General features: G+C 38.3%; 1 protein-coding gene across 5 annotated transcripts in view; it reads right to left on the bottom strand.

Annotated features, from left to right (window-relative positions):
• CACNA1D (calcium voltage-gated channel subunit alpha1 D) overlaps positions 1–16,806 on the bottom strand; it is a 175,625-nt gene that overhangs the window by 11,612 nt on the left and 147,207 nt on the right. For all 5 annotated transcript variants that reach the window (XM_063412060.1, XM_063412063.1, XM_063412064.1 and 2 more), the window contains 3 exons: positions 15,868–15,969; positions 10,928–11,058; positions 315–431 (listed from right to left, as the gene is read on the bottom strand). In XM_063412060.1, the coding sequence (XP_063268130.1) occupies positions 315–431; positions 10,928–11,058; positions 15,868–15,969 (350 nt within the window). The remainder of the gene's footprint in view (positions 1–314; positions 432–10,927; positions 11,059–15,867; positions 15,970–16,806) is intronic.

Raw genomic sequence — 16,806 nt, 5'->3', positions numbered from 1 at the left:
TTTTTATAGATTTATACATAAAATATACTTATTTATAAAATATTTATATTTTATAATTTCAGGGGTTTAAAAGTATTACTGCTATTATAATTTCATATTAAAGGATAAGGTCATTCTTTACTCTCATATTAGACAAAAACCCATTTTTATAGCTTTATATATGAAATACACTTCTTTATAAAATATTTATATTTTCTAATTTGAGGGGTTTAAAAGCATTTCTACTATTATATTCTTTCATATTCAAGGATAGGGTCATTCTTTACTCTCATATTATACAAAAAACAATTCACATGGCTGGGTTCTGACATTACTTTATAAACTTCTTCCTCCTCCTCTGGATTGTTTTCCTCTGGTTCATCATCTTGCAAGTCACAGGATATAGCTCGGCGTATTTCTGGGCCAATATCATGAAGTGTCCTTAGTCCTGCCTAAATCAATGACAATACCATAATACATTAGGAATGCAAATTCTTTTTTGCTCTTTAATTACAGGTGTTAAATTTATTTTAAAGGACAATTCACAGTTTTTGTATACTGACATCCACAGAGGATGCATTCTGCTGTAAGTTCCTTTACTGTTATTAACAAAAGGTTTATATATTCCAGTACCACCCTGCTGAGGTGATCATGTCTTTATTAGCACAGTGTAGATACTGCCTAAAATACCACTGATGTTTATGGACCCCTATAGAAGAAAAATAAATCTTATTAAAAGGTATCAGTAATCAGCAAGAACTATAATAATGCATTTCAATGAGATGTATATTTAATGTTCAAAACATGTTTGCAGCCTGTGTCAACAGAGGAAACACAAGATCTTTGCTATAGCAGCAGCAATTTCAGCAGAGCTCAGATGGAAAAGAAAGCGGTGAAATAATTCCAGCTCATCTGCACTGCACTATGATTTGCAGATATTTGATTTAAAGCTTTAGATTAGGACAGAAAACCATTGAGATACAGCAGCAGAGGCTCAGTGTACATACTACATACAGTGTTCATACTCCTTTCAAGTTTGCTACCACAAGCAACATTTAGGAAAAGGGATAATGCTGAAACCATCCAGGACAGACCTGCACATCAGGGAGGAAAGAGCTGTCATACTCCATGCCAAGAACTCAATGCTTTGTACAGGTCTTACTTCTAAAAGGACACATTTTTCCTGATTTGACTCTGGTTGTTATGGACCAAAGCAAGAAACACAATCTTGTTCTTTCCAGCAACTTCTTATATCTCCTGAGGTTCAGAAAAAATCCAAGATGTGTGCATTTAACCCTTCATTACCACTGTACTTACACCACTAAAAATCCCACATAACATTTTTGATTATGATTTTAAAAACATGATTTATTCTTTTCTAGCATTTTTGAAGGAAATGTGAGGGCTGTCCCAGCACAACACTGACATTCCATGTTACTTGCCCTGGGGTAGCTGGAGGATGTGTAGAGAATTTTGTGTGTTTCAGAGCTGTAGAAGGAGCTGGGAGACCCTGGAGGACCCCAAACATGGCTTGGGCTCATTCATGCTGTTTCCTCACACATTCCCAGGAATACACTCACAACTTCTGCTCAAAACAGAAACAGCTGCTTTGCTGAGAAAAATGGCATTTATGCAGTGTGGGCAATCAGAACCTGGAAAGGGATGAACCAAAAAGCTTAGAACCTCAATAGTGAAGATTTACTACAGGCTCCACTTCAGGTTTCACTCCCTGCAGTATTCACCTTCTTGAAAAAGGTGCCTGACTAATCACATTATCTACACCTATTTGGCAATTCAGTTTTCTTCCTCAGGGATGAACTTTGAGAGTTATGCTATAATTGAACAAGGCTCTAAAATCATTTACTAGTGAGTTAATATACAATACTCGTTCCATGAATACATTGTGCTTTCTCCCACTTCTTATGCTAATTGCACAGTCAAAACCTCAGCAAGGTTGCTAATGTCATCATTTTGCAAGGTGCTAAAGGGAAGCAAAATTAACTCTTTAAGGTACAGATATTCAAGTGGAAGACCAGAGGTTTCTAATTATTTAGCAGAGACAAAGGCAGTATTTATTTACTAGAGGACTGCTATTATATCTTGGTTATTTGACCATAAGCTAGAAGAGCCACTTGCAGTTCATACTCACTACCTGCTGAATTTAGAGCAAAAAGAACTAAAAAGAGCAAAAGACCTCAAGAGGCACTTTAGCATAAAAAAACCCCTGAGCTTAGTATGAACAGAATACAATTTGAAAACTGCTTAAATAAGGAAATCAGCATCCAGAAAAATACCTGACTAGATCTACCCTACAGCACTGAACACAAGAGACACAGCAAAGTCCTGATTGTCCAGAGTTATTCATGCTCGAGGAGCCCCTCTCTCAGCTCTGGCTGAGTGTGCTGCTCTACAACTGCACAAAGGCTCTGAGTTTTCAGCCAGCCCAGGCTGCCTTCAAGCTGAGCACTGCTCTGAACACAGCACTGTCAGAGAGCAGCAACAGACAAAATTTAACTCTGACAAAATCTACCAGCTCATACTCCTGTCTGCCAAATTGTGACAAAGCCCACAAATATATGCCTGGAAGCTGAGAAAAGCCACGTGTTTGATAGCAACACAGTGAATAGTAATTTAATTTTGATTACATTTCCAACTGCCTTCTGGCTTACTTCTTGGTGAATTACCCCTCATATACTCAAGAGAAAGCAGGCAGCCTTTATCATCTCATCTCATCTCATCTCATCTCATTTCTCTCCAGTAATACTCATTTCCAAGTAACAGACATCTTGCATTTACAGAGTCAGCGGCAGAAGAAAGAAGCCTGGATCACCAGGTATATGTTCATTACACTAAACCTGGCAGATTTATTCACTCACAGCCAGCACTGAATCTTTCAAGCAACACCAGTCTAAAATATTCCTCAGTTTATTTGCTCTAATGAATGACCTACAACAATTTTGTGAACTCTCTCCTTAAAATGACTACTCCCATTTATTGTCTCATTTTACCTGGTGCAATCCAACAGCATTCTAAGTAATGTAAGAAACTTTTTCATGACGGGGAGCATAACATAATGATACAAATGCTCATGCTGAGCTCTTACTGATAAGACAATTATTCATTAGATCAGCCAGCTAACACTGAAGTGGGACTGACATAAAAACACAGGAATTAGCACTTTTATGTCAGTAGGAAAAACTCGTCTTTGAACCACACTTAATGTCTTCTGCAAAGACTGAAGAGGCAGCATGGACTGATCAAACGTTTGACTTTACCTTCAAGCGCTTCAAAACCAAAGATCTCTTAAACAAAAGAGCGCAAACAAATATCAAACCAATCTTCCTCACATCTCTTCTTTAGTTTACAGAGAAGGGTTCTCCAGATACACATTCTGTACATAATATTGCACATTTTAGTCTACCCAGCAAGAACCCTGGTGACAATATAACACACAACAGAGCAACGGTAGCACTCCATGTCCTCCATTTGTGAGATTCTAAAACCTGCTACACTTAAATCAGAGATAAAAACAAAAGCTGAGCAGATGTGGCTTTTCAAAAGAGAGAGCCAATAGTGAATTGTCTAGCCTTGTTAGAGGTGTGCTTGTTTCTTTTTCATTAAGACTGCTAAAGTTCTTAGGGGTTGATTATTACCCTAAGTAGAACTTCATAAGACTTTCATTATATACAGAGATTCAAGATGTGTCACATTCCTTGAGCATGGCTCAACTCTATTCTACAGATTTCACTAGAAGTTTGCAAAAGAAGTTATTTCTTGTTCAGACACATTGTTTATCCAAAATTTAATTTTTGATTCTTTCCTTGCTTCACCTTTTTTCCTTGTAGATAAGAGAAAGATTAGAAGTATCAGTCCAAAGGTTATTTAGCAAAGCAGTGACACAGAGCTCTGAACAACATAATTACATGAGGAACCCAAGCATGTCTTTAATTAGGCTTTCCCATAAATGCCCAGAATGACTTCAGATGAACATGGTAATTCTGTGCAGCTGTGCTCTGGAGGCACAACAGCACCTGCAATGTTTTCTGGATGGCACAAGACAGATACACCAATGCTGGGTCCTAAATAGCATCTCAAGAGACAATGACTGATGCCTGCCCCTGTCTCTGACACACCATCGAGATGATACAGATGTGTTTTCAAAAGCAGAAATAACAAACATAGGAGTCCCTCATCCTCAGTGAGAAAAGTACAATAACTGTACCCCTAGACAGGTTATTTAGAGATATGCCTTAAGAGGCTTGAAAGGCATCAAAACATCAAAACATTTTGAAGTTAAACATGTAAACGTTTTGAAATGACTGCTTTTAACAAATGCCAAACAGGTTTTAAATCAACTTCCTACAGTATGCATAAAAGAGTAACACCATTTAAAATATATGTCTTATATTAAGAAATCTGTGTATGATGCAAGACTCCAGTCACGACTTTCAGTGAAAAGCTCAAATAAATATAAATACTGGAAGTACAAAAAGATCATTTTCCCTGTACCTAAATTCAGTCTACAACCATTTTAAGGCATGGTCCAACCTACATATAGATGCAGTTTAAGCTTAGTTTTAAAAGTGCAAGCACACTACCCTTATTTAAAGAATGTCATTGTCACCTATACTGTTTCCAGTCAGTAAAATACCAGTAGTCCCTCTTTTGAAGCATCTTAGAGTGATACCAGGAACTGGAAGACACTAGCAAGCTTTGCTTCACAGACTTTAGAACAATGATGTATATTTATGTAAATTGCTATAAATTGCTATATAAACTCACATGAACTGGAATAAAGCAAAAACATTAATTCTAAATACTTGGATTTTTCAGAGCTTCACAATCCTGGAAGCCTATGACTCTAAAAACGTTCCTCTAAACCATTAGATTTATAGGCAAAGGACATGTTTTTACTGTCTGCTTATTTTAGAGCAAAGAAAACTACAAAGAGTAAAAAACCTCAGAGCCACACTGACACCTTAACATAAAAATAAACTGAGGTTAGTATGAACAGAATACAATGACAGAACTACTTTAAAAAGGAAATAAGCATGCAGAAGAACAGCTGAATAACCTACACTATAGCAGTGGACATAAGAGACAAAGTAGTCAAGTCTTGATTGCCCAGAGTTGTCCATCCTGGCAGAGCCCTGCTCCCAGCGCGCTGCAGCTCCCTGAGCTCCCAGCCAGCCCGGGCTGCCAGCACTGAGCCCTGCTGTGAACACCACAGGAACATGCCAGCACAATTACATGGAACTTGAGCAACAAATTAACCCCTCCGCTGACGCCTACCAGAGGGTTTGGCTTTTCCCTTTTTCTATTACTCTTTACTGCAGGGTTAATAGTAGCTGTAACATTTGCAGGGAGAAAAAAAGCATAATTAGTTTAATCTGAAACATGTTTCCAAAATCAGACTCAGGTCAATAAATCAGTGCTTTTGTGCACCTGGGATGTGAAAGAAAATATCCTTTAACTTTTATTTGTGTGTATCAACAAAGAGGGCTACACATAAATAAATATGAAATACAGATGCATTGTGTAGTTTACAGTAAGTGTTTTCCGTAGAAAAAATAGTGTAGAATTAGTTCATTCCCTCTCTGTGCTAGATGAAAGTAATTAAAATTGTTCATGCTTCACTTAACACCTATTTTACTGGCAATGTGACCACTGTTTGGCTCAATACAAGTTTCCATCATTACAAAGACATCCCTTTCTGACCCAGAAAATATATTTATTGTCACTGCTTAAGTATCAGTCAATAGCACAAGAAAGGCAATGGAAGCCCTTTTTGTTGGTGACCTCAGGGCATGTGTAACACCACAAAAATGGCATAAACAGCTGACTCAAACTGCTCACCCATCATTTCAGAGCCTCTTGTTCTCTTGTCCTCATAAGGGTGTGAATTCCCCTGGGTCTGTAGAAGACAAACTGTGGGGCTCCAAGGGCTGCTGTTACTGCAGCTCTGAAGATGGTTTTGGTGACAATATGCAAGTTTAACCACACTGCAGTTGGTTATCATTGGAAGTGGCCTTTTCTGAGTGAGGAGGAATTCGAAACTTCATGGCAGCCAGACTTCCTTGACTCAACAGCATGAGCAGATAATCATTCTCTCTTCGCTTTCCAGGCTGCTGCCTCCTCTCTTACACGAACCCAAACAGCAGCCTGGCTTAGGCTAACAGCAAATACGACGTCCTTGAGGAAAACCTGAGCTCTACAGAATAAAAATCACCCTGACTGAAGCTGCTGTGGAGTAAGAAGAGGAATTCCTGCCCACTGCATGCTCTGGCATACACAAAGTTTTGCAGTGACCTCTGCTCTAATTTTCTAACTCAACCCAAACTTCCATTTTTTCTTCCACATCAAACACATCTCAAATCCAGTGTAGAAGAAGCTGCTTCCTTCACTGGAATTGGGTGGAGGTTCTGGCCCCTAAACATGAGGGGTTTGCCAGGGACATTCCTGTGACACAGTTAACAAGTTTTGTGTTCATATAACCAAACAAAACTCAGGCAATGAATGCAAGTTTCAGTTTCATGTGTTAAAATGCCTATGTCTTAATGACAAAAACCCCATATTCTGTATATTCTAGTGCTCATTCACCCTGAAATTAAACACTGTTTTTTCTGTCTGAAGATAACATCTTCTAAGAACAGTATTTTTACACATGCTCCTTGGTCAATCCGCATTCCTGAGTCCACGGACTAGATCTTTAGCTAAGTAATGTGGCTTCCAAGGGAAGATTTCTTCCCACACCTGGTGAAATAGAACTTATTAAAACAACTACTGTAGGCCACCAGAAAGCCTCACTGGATTTTCTGAGCTCACAGAATTTTACTCTGTGTTACACAATTCTCTTCAGCCAACTAAAGACAGTGTGGATAGCTCACTGTCTATCATACTACACCTTTTCTGGAAGTGCTTTTCTTGCTGAAAACATTACTTTTTATTACCTTGAACTCTAGTTGTAATATTGTGGACATTTTGTTTTGCAGTTCTGAAAACGTTTTTTATCTTGGATGTAAAATTCTTAAATTATTCTGCATCACTTTCTGCCCATGTTAAATCATCCTACCAGAGACAGCAGCATAAGAAGTACATGTTTTTAAGTCTTAGCTAAAAGCAAGGCATCCAATTTAATATCCTAGATTACAACTAAAGGACTAGATAAAAAAAAAAAAAAAGAAAAATAAAAAAAGTGTAATTCCCTTGGAAAAACAGGGCCTTAGGCCATTTGACAGTTACAAGGTCTCCCTTCAGCATCTTCAAAAGTACTGAATGAAATTATAGAAAAAAAACAGCCTCCTGAGCATGAGAAATAAAAGAGGGCAAAGAAATTATCTATGCTTATAAAAAGGCTGTTTCAGTCTCATAAAACGGAGAAAATGGCAACATCCATTAATTTTTTGCCCAATAATTGGCCTTTGAATTAAGACACAATGGATTCTGTCACAAGGAGCCTTCTGTCTCACAGGGGTTGTTTAATCTCTGTAGGCAGCAAAGTGTGACATGGCCAACTGTAAGAACCAGCAGGATTATAAAACCGTAACTCACCTCTTGCTTCACTCAAAGGTTAGGAAGGGACTCTAACTCTTGATAGCAAGTTGTTTTCTTCCTCTCTTGCAAGAGATAGGAGATAAGGAAAGCCAGGCTAGATAATGAAGGAACTGCAGGGTTTATTAGATCCTTAGGAACCACCTTCTTCACTAATTAAGTAGTTCATTCACCCCAAGAGAAAGTCACAGGTATCAGCGAAAGTACAAGAGCATTTATGGCTCATATGGCTTTTGACACAAATTGGAACAGGTGACATTGCTTTGCTTAAGGATTTTGCAGCAGGACAACTGGTCTGAAATGGGGAGAGATGTGAACTAGAACATGAAAATGCAGTTGCTCTTCATCTTTACAAATAGAAGAATCAGATGGCTGGAAAGCCTTTTCTTATCAGCCTGGTGAAAGTATTTTCCTCATCTTATTTAAAGCTCTAAGTAAGCTATTCCTAGTATAGAAAGGGTCTGAATGACAGAGTTCAAAAAATCACAGCCAGATGTAGGCAGCTTCTGCTGCTCCTATCTCCAGCAGTTCAGAAAGCAGGGGCTGTTTGCAGGGATATGATCACGACTACCAGACACTGTGAAATCTTACCTACTTCAGAGAAACTTTAAAAGCTACTGCTGAAGTTACATGCCCACCCTGATTACAAGAGGTTGCTGTTTTGTTTTTTTTTTAAAGAAGAGGTACCTTCTACCTCAATAGAAAAGGTATACACAGCCAAAAATAAAAAATAAAAGCCATGTATTTGCTGTCAGATTTCAGTGTCAGGAACTCAGGCATAGCTGAGGATAATTTTCCCTTCCAGAGAGGAGAGAAGGCTGGCAAATTCTTTTTCTGTTGTTATTCATCATCTTTTCCATTCATGTCTTTGTAACAAAGTCAGGTGCTGCAACAGTGAATGTGCAGCACTTGATTAATTAATGCTGGAGCACCTCTGCTATCGTGACACAACAATCATCACAACTTCCCAGAGAAACTGAATAATAGAGTGATACTGGATATTCTGCTTTTCTTAGTAAATTGTTTAGCAGAGAGATATGAAAACATTAATTTACCTAGAATTCTTGAGAAAATAAATAGAAAAACAGTTACCATTAGGTCTCCAAGGACTGAAATAGTATTTCATGGATCATGATTTCTATACTTCAGACACAAGCTGGATGATATATCCATAAATTATGCTGCCAAAAATGGTTGATAAGAACAAAGACTTTTGAAGCTTTTTTGAAGACTTTGAAGTTTTACAAGCATTTAAGCTTTTGACAAAGCCTGGAATGAAGAGGCTGAAAATGGATGCACCCAATTTTTGTACATTTTAAGGCCTAAAAGATTCTCTCATTTATATTAAACTCCCTATAACACATCCCACAGGACTATTCTCAGGGTCATTGATCACAAGAAATCAATTCCCTGTTGAAGTACAACATCTCTTTTAGCAAGATATCCAGCTCTGTTTTAAAGCTATATCCTCATATAATTAATTGTTCTAACAAACACAGTATTATGACTTTGAATTTGACATGCTGCAGCTTCCAGTTTAAAATTATATTATTCATTTATATGACGGACTGGGCTTTTTTTTCAACCATGGTTTTCAGGTCACTTTGAAACAGTATTTCCTTTTTTATTTAGTCAGTCAAATTGAGCTCCTACTCATTTGTTAGAAAGACAAAAGCAGAAAAGACAAAGATGGGGAAAAAAGAAAGCAACAATCTTCCCAACTACTGGCCCAGCTCATTTTAATACCATGGGAGCATTGTTTTAATCAGAAAAAGAGTTCCATATCTCAAATCCCACATGCCTTTGCAGATGTCTGGTGGAGATTCATGGTAATTTTTTTTAGTTGTAAAGTATTTGCCTAAGGAGAGAGGAAGAGCTGAGTCTTTCCAGTTCCATCTTGCCCTCTGTCTTTGTCATTGAACAGGAAGCAGAGTCTGATAATAAACAGGAGAGCACACTCACATTTGAGAACTCAGTGGTTCTCTCTGCATTGCTATGTGTGCAATTTCAAAAACTCAAGTGAAAACCTGCAGTACTGAGGCTTAGCACCAACTTTGACTTCCTTATGCTCAAATGCTTCTGCAATAAAGAAGTCCGAAAAATCCTTCCTAAAAATCCAACATCTTTCACTGCCTTCTCAACTGTTTACAGCCTTTTTATCACTTCCATTACCAATAATTTTCTCTTCTTTCCTGTATGCAAATGCAGTTCATATGGCCCTGGCAAGACATGTGGGCACAAATACATAGCAAGGATTGTGGTCAATCCTCCCCTGCTTGTTGCATCTCTCATGCTTGTGGTGATTTGGAACACAACAGGAGTCAGAGCTGCCAGCAGAGAGACTCTTGGGAAATGGGAATGAAATAAATAACCCACTTAACACAGCAAAGATAATTTTGCTAAACTGAAGTACAAAACCAATAGGTTTTTAACAAACAGATTCTGAATCAAGTTAACACAGTTCTCTTTAAGAAAGGGATTTTCAAAACATATTCCTAAATTTTGGCATCAGAATCAAAAACTATCAGAAGCAAATATATTTATAGTTTGTAGCAAACTGCTAATCATTAACTGAAATTCACAAAGTCCCAATCCAATAAAAATGGTGCAGTGTATGATGTCTGGAATTATTTGAGAACAGCTTTCCATTTGCCTGTTTCAAAGTTCATTCTACAAAGGTACCAGTGGAAAGAAGTTGTCAGAATTTGCTCTTTAGATCACATGTGCTCTATGGACTGCTTGCTGCAGGCCTGTTGAGAGACAGAAGGCCAAATCTATTGTCCTGGTTTCCATGTGATGGCTGGTTTTAAGAGATAGACAGAAGTGTGTGACATTAATGCAGTTATGTTAATATTTTCTATGAAAGAAATTCATGGATGCAAAATTCAGAATTTGCAAATAATAAAAAATAGGTAGATATTTCACCATATCATAAGTGGAAAAGAAAAAGAAAAATGAGAATTAAGAAAAATGATACTGTATAAAAACCTCTTTACTATGAGGTAATGCACAGTAGGAAGTTCCGTGAGGATTGGCTTGTAGCATTTTAAGTACACAAGAAATTGAAAAGAGTTAAAACAAAACAAAGAACATAAATGATAATTCAGAGCTTTATTTATTCAATATCCAATCAGCAACTTCAGACTGATTTATCTGCTAGATTTGCTAAGAAATTTCATAACTATTGCTACTGTTTGAGTAATCCATAGAGATTAAGTTTTTGTACTTACCTTGTTATGGACAGAATAGCAGGATTAGCTTTTACTTTTCTGATGAATAAGGGCCAAAAGTGTCCCAGCTAAAAAAATTCCTGGCAGCATTGCACAATCATCAATATTCATCTACCTGCTATTTCAAGTAAGCTCACAGAATGGTTAGTTAAAAACAAAAAAATCACCTGCAGAGCAATCGTGGTGTTCTTCGCAGGATGTTTCCCCACCAGTCCTTGTTCTTTGCGTTTCTTGAATTTCCTAAAGTAGTCCTGTATCAGGAAGGTGGCATAGAACTTCCCCACGGTTACCTCATCATCTAAATGAACAGACCAGACAGATCTCTCCCAAGTCAGCACAATTATCAATAGCCTGTACACTCACATCTGATTTGGGGGGAAAATGTGATGGGTGCAACAGGTACTATGCTGTCAGCTTACAACAATGGAGCCTGTAAGGGGCTCAAAAGCAATGTTTCTGCAAGCAGGTTTGGTTCAGTCAATTAAGTGATCTCGTCCTAATAAAAAAGAAAATACAATTCTTCACCAAGACTCCTGCACTTCTAAGTAGGTTTCTACAAAACCATAAACTTTTTTGTACATACATAGAGGCTGAAGTACTGGCTTTAGTTACTTGGAGTAAACAGATTAAATAAAATCTACTATGTCTCACATACACTGATGTTCATAAGAGTGACTCTGCCTTTTTTTGTCACTGCTGAACCAAATTTGCTTGTCAGTGCATGTATTGTGTCAGTTCTGTAATGCTGAAATGAATGAAAATTACTTCCATCAGTGAATTTAGTACAATTGAAACAACAGGCAAACAGCCAGGGCTGTAAAATGTAGCATTTTTACAGAGTCACTGTTGTGAACAAAATCCAAATTTGAAAGTTTCCAAAGGAGGGCGCCTTGTGGGGACACCAAAATCACCTGGTTCATAGCAGGTTAAGAATGAATGGGCCTGTTCATGAGTCCATTCAATCATTCAGCTGGGCAAGTTTGATCTCCCAGTGACTAATGCTTGCCAGAAAACTAGAAATAGTTTTCCATTCAAAAACATTGCTTTTGTTGTCACACACTTTTTTTCCTGAGAGTTAACTGACAGGAAGTTGCATTTCCCTTCCTGCTGCACTGTTCAGTCTCCCCATGTTTTTCAGTATCCAGAGACAGATTTTGGCAAGAGGATTTCTGGCTCCTGCTGCACATAAAGAGGGGCTGGTGTGGTTTAGGCATCAACTGTTATTCTGTCCAGTCATGACCTGACTGAGCATGAAAATCTAACAAGCCCAGACACATTTTACGCATTTAACACACCTACGTTAGAAATTATGGGCATTTTTAAAAAGACATTTTATTAAAACAGAGCATCTGTGTACTTATAAATAATATGTGCAAATGTGTCTCACTAAGGATAGTATTTGTAGTACTATTTTTACCTGTAATGACTGGGTTTTCTAATTTAAATTGACTTTCTTCTTTTAGTTACTTGCTCTCATCAGAGTGGGGAATCCATTCCATGCACAATACTTTTAAATCCATTTTTACCACTCTGATAAAAATTATCTCAAAATGAAACCTCTACCGTGCAAAATCACTCCTCTCATTAATGTTGAAATGGACTGTATGCATGTGAGAAAGTACAACAAGCTGTAACTACAGTGAAAATGCACCCAGAATGTCTTCTCTCAGCAGTTTGTCTTTAAATATATCAAAATCAAAAATAGTTATAACAATTACTTCAAAAGATACTGGTTGGGAGACCAGTCTGTTGCAGGAAATATCTTAGCATATTAAAGAGCCTGCTCTGCCACACTCTGACAACTCCTCAAGAGTCAGAGCCCCCCAGTTCCTGCTGGGAAAGGAGGAACTAGCAGGAAATACCAGGAACAGCTCACAAGAAGGGCTCACCAGTCTATGGATTCCATCTCACCAGTAAAAAGCTTTTGATTGACTCCATGAATCTCATTAATGAACTTTTTGTGAACATTTGCTTTGATGTTCACCTGTAATTTTCCTTTGCAGCTCTTCAGAAGTCTAGTGGTGCACTGTATTGGATGAAATCTCTTACATAGCATGTAATATAAACTGGCCTTCCCTAGTTTAGATCTGCAACATAGCTGTGGCTTAACTCCCCAGATAAGCCTTTCCCCATCCTCCATACTATTTCATTTCAAGTAGTGGAACAGAACTTTCAAGGAAGTGAGTTAGCAAATGGCTCCCAGCAAGGACAGGCACACAGAAGTGACAGACTGGAAATAACAAACACTGTGATGGGCGGCACTCAGAGCACGGCTCACGTCAGGCTGAGACACTGCACCACACTGACTGTGCCTGAGATGGCAACACCTCTGAAACACCAGGAGGCACAAATGAGGGGCCCTTGCTGATCACTCTGGACATGCACCAATTTTTCACAAGCACAAATGCACTGCCAGTTTGCTGGACTGTGCGTGCCCGAGTCTGTCCGTGTCCCCATGATGCCCGTGTGTCACAGGCACTGCCACTGCAGACACGAGCACACAGGAGCTGATGCCTGGCCAAGGGGAGCCATCCTCGACTCTGCTTTCTGAGTAACACACATAGAGCCAGATAGAGACAGGCATGGGAAGGTAGCTGAGCATAACTGACCACAGAACAGACAAATCGCCGATTACAGCTAGTGATGGCGATAGGAATCATTTCAAGAGGAAGCTCTTGGAAGAGGCAAAAAGTACTAGGCAGGATTAAATGGATTTGCAGGTGGAGACCGGGAAGTTTAGAGAATACAGGTGAGTCTTTAGTGAGTTTTATGTATTTCTCTTACTCTAGTCTCATTCATTCATCAGACATTTGAATGACATTCTATGTTTTTGCAAAGCAGTTTCACCTTTCTATACTGAAAATGTGTTTCTAACTATTAACAGTCTCACTCAGTTATAAGAGTTATTTAATAAAAAGCTATTTAATCAGAACCACGAAGTAACTGTTTATCTCTAGTGCATCTATAATCCAAGGGGGGAAAAACCCCTGCTACACTGATTATTTTCATTCTGCTCTGCAAATAAGGGTTCTGAAGACATAGCCATGACACACAAAGGACCCAGCACTCAGTAATATCAGCACAAGTAATACTGGAGCAAACTACTATAAACTGCACCTCTCAATAATTTTAAGTGCAAGTGATTTCAACATATTGAATTTGAATGTTTTGTTGATTCATATTGAGGAGAATTTTCCATCTCTTGGGAAATTGTTATTATCAGCTGTCACTGGTGTTAATTCATAGGAAATTTTCCATTGAATATTAAACATAAAAACTAATTTCTACTGTACACTATGGCATAGGAATGTAAAATAGCTGTATTCCCCTTTTTTTCTAGGTGATTTACAATATTTTCATTTTTAAAGTAAATCATAATAAAGTCCACAGAGGAACAAAGTAAACTGGAATTGAAAATTCATAAATCTGCAGGACATCCCAACATATTCCTATTTATCCTGTGTTGCCAAAGGCATCCTATTTCCCATCAATTGAGCACATCCAGGTTTTCAGCCTTCCAGCTACACTGAAGAGCTACATTTGCAGAATAAACATTAGCAATGAATTTTAGTATAGCTGAAAATAAATACACAGCTTATACTCAGCAATGAAATGAAGCTGAAGTTAAGAGTGAATTCCTATGTGAGATTAGTTCTAGGAATGTAATCTGTACAGGTTCTTTGTCAGATTGATTTAGGCAGGCAGAGCTCGCTATTCTGAAGCATGCATCTCTATTTCAATAAAAATGTAGGGGAATAAAGTTGGCAAGAGGCAACACTAATTCCATGCCACCACCCTAAAACAGAATTGCTTCAGAATATTCGGAAAGACTCATAGTTGAAAGGAACAGAGGCTGCAGAAAAAGCTCAAGCACATAGTTACAACAATAACAAAGCGATTCATCTATGCCATGCAAGCACTTAGGTGTAAGGCTAAAAACAACAGAGTAGAACACAAAAGTTGTTTTAAATGTGCAGTATCAGTTCTCCTTTGGAGAGTAAATTTAGCCAGATTTTTGGCTTCATCCCCACTATTATCCAGCAGCCACTTCACCAACAGCAAGTGGCTCCTCCAGCCACAGAGCTGCTGCTGCTGCTGCTCCTGGGTGATGCCAGCAGCAGTGCAGGCAGTGCTTCTCCTCCTGGCACTGAGCATCCCCTTCCAGGGCCAGGGGCTGGAGTCTGAGCAGTCCTGGGAGCTGCCAGAACGCTGTGAAGGCACAATAAACTACAAGAAACACCAGGGGATTACAATGGATCTGAGGACTGGATGTCTGGGTAAATATACCCTGGGCATCAGTGACAGTGAGACAGATCCTGCACCTTTAAAACTTGAAAAAGCAAGTAAAAAACAGTCACCTGAACCTACACTACAGCGTATTAATAAAAATGTATATATTGAAAAAGGCTAAATATATATATCAGAATATATATATTTACTAAGAGAGATATTGACATGTCATTTTACGGCACCCAAGAACATTTAACAAATGTGCCTTGTAGGTCTCACAAATGTTTGGTGTCATTAGAATTCAGATATCTCCTTAAATGGGCCACATTCATATCTCAGTCTTATGGGCACAAATCTGAACCATTTCCATCATTTGTGGAATGGCTCTGCTTTAAACTACCGTAACTGAGATAATTCAGCTTCTTGCTTTATTAATTTAGCAAAAAAAGATTTAAGCTGGCAATTAATTTTTTTATTCCTCCCAGAAGTATTCAACATATACAAGCAAATAAGCTATAATGTAGCATAATACAAAACATGGTGTTTTGCTCAATGCATTGAAATCAAGCTAGTTTATTTTGCTGAATGATTTGAAATCAAGACTATATTTAGGTCTAACAAGGTATTTTTTTCAAGCAAGAAAATAAGCATAACATTTTCCTCTCTCTTGTTTTGATCTAAGTTTCACTTATCAGTCTTCTATGTATTGTCTATTGTAATGGGATACAATTGTCTCAATATGTATTTTGCTATTGTTTGTTGTCCTTAAATCATATTATAATTGCAAAATTTAGCAATTTTGTTTCTTTGGCTCCTGACACTCTAGAAAGTCCGACATGCACAGAGAACAGCACACGGCAGAGTTTATGGGACTGACCGCCAGCAGGAGGGACCACTTGGTCAAGTAATTTCATGCTCGTTTTCTTCCATATTTTCTTTATGACTGCTCTAAGTTCTTCATTGGCTTGCTCCAGGTTACCTGTGGCAAGGAAATGGCAAAAACAGAGGATGGCAATTATGGTTCAACCAGCTGCGGTGAATGATCCTTTGGATATTAACTATCTGTGTACAATTAAAGACTCATAGAGATCCTTTGGGGCAAGCCCATGCTATGTGATGCAGCAGACAATGCAACAACTAAAGAGAAAAAAAGGCATAAGACATCAAATTCCTGGTGCTTTCAAATCCAGCTCTGGAACACTGCATAGGTCAAAGCTGACTTCCAGACCTTGGCCTCACTCTGTCACTCCTTCTGCTTAAATTGTCCAGAAAGTGATGACTTTTTCTTTACAAGCCATTTCTTCCTGGAAGCAAAACTGAGCCTTTATTTACTTGATCACAGTAATTAGTTGCACAGGCCTGAAAGTTTGAACTGAGTACTGAGCAGTTTTTCATCTCCTGCACTGCTCACACAGCAATGCCTGAGGGGCCTTAATCTAAGTTTGTTATTGACAGTGAAACCCAAATTCTCCTGAGAACAGCAGAAAAAACAGAACTGAAAGCAGTAAAAGATGGCAAAAAAAATTGAGAAATGTGTAAAAATAGAAAGATGTTTGAAATATCCCACTGTCTTTAAAAACCTTTCCCTCTTCAATGCAAATGAGAGAAATCTATTCAACCCAGTCAGAACTGGCATCAACCAGACTGGGAATGTTGCTTTCAAGTGTGCAAAAGTTGCAGTTGTATCACTGTGGGGTCTAAGGCACAGAGCTAAAAGATAGTGAGGAAGGAGCACCTCAGGCAGGAAGGGAAATTAATTCATTTCTTGCAGTAGAAATTCTGCTATGCCAGTGCTGCACTTTTTTATGTGACCAGA

This window comes from Prinia subflava, chromosome 14 (genome assembly GCF_021018805.1).
Source record: "Prinia subflava isolate CZ2003 ecotype Zambia chromosome 14, Cam_Psub_1.2, whole genome shotgun sequence".
NCBI lineage: Eukaryota > Metazoa > Chordata > Aves > Passeriformes > Cisticolidae > Prinia > Prinia subflava.
This window is presented reverse-complemented; position numbering and strand designations above follow the sequence as displayed.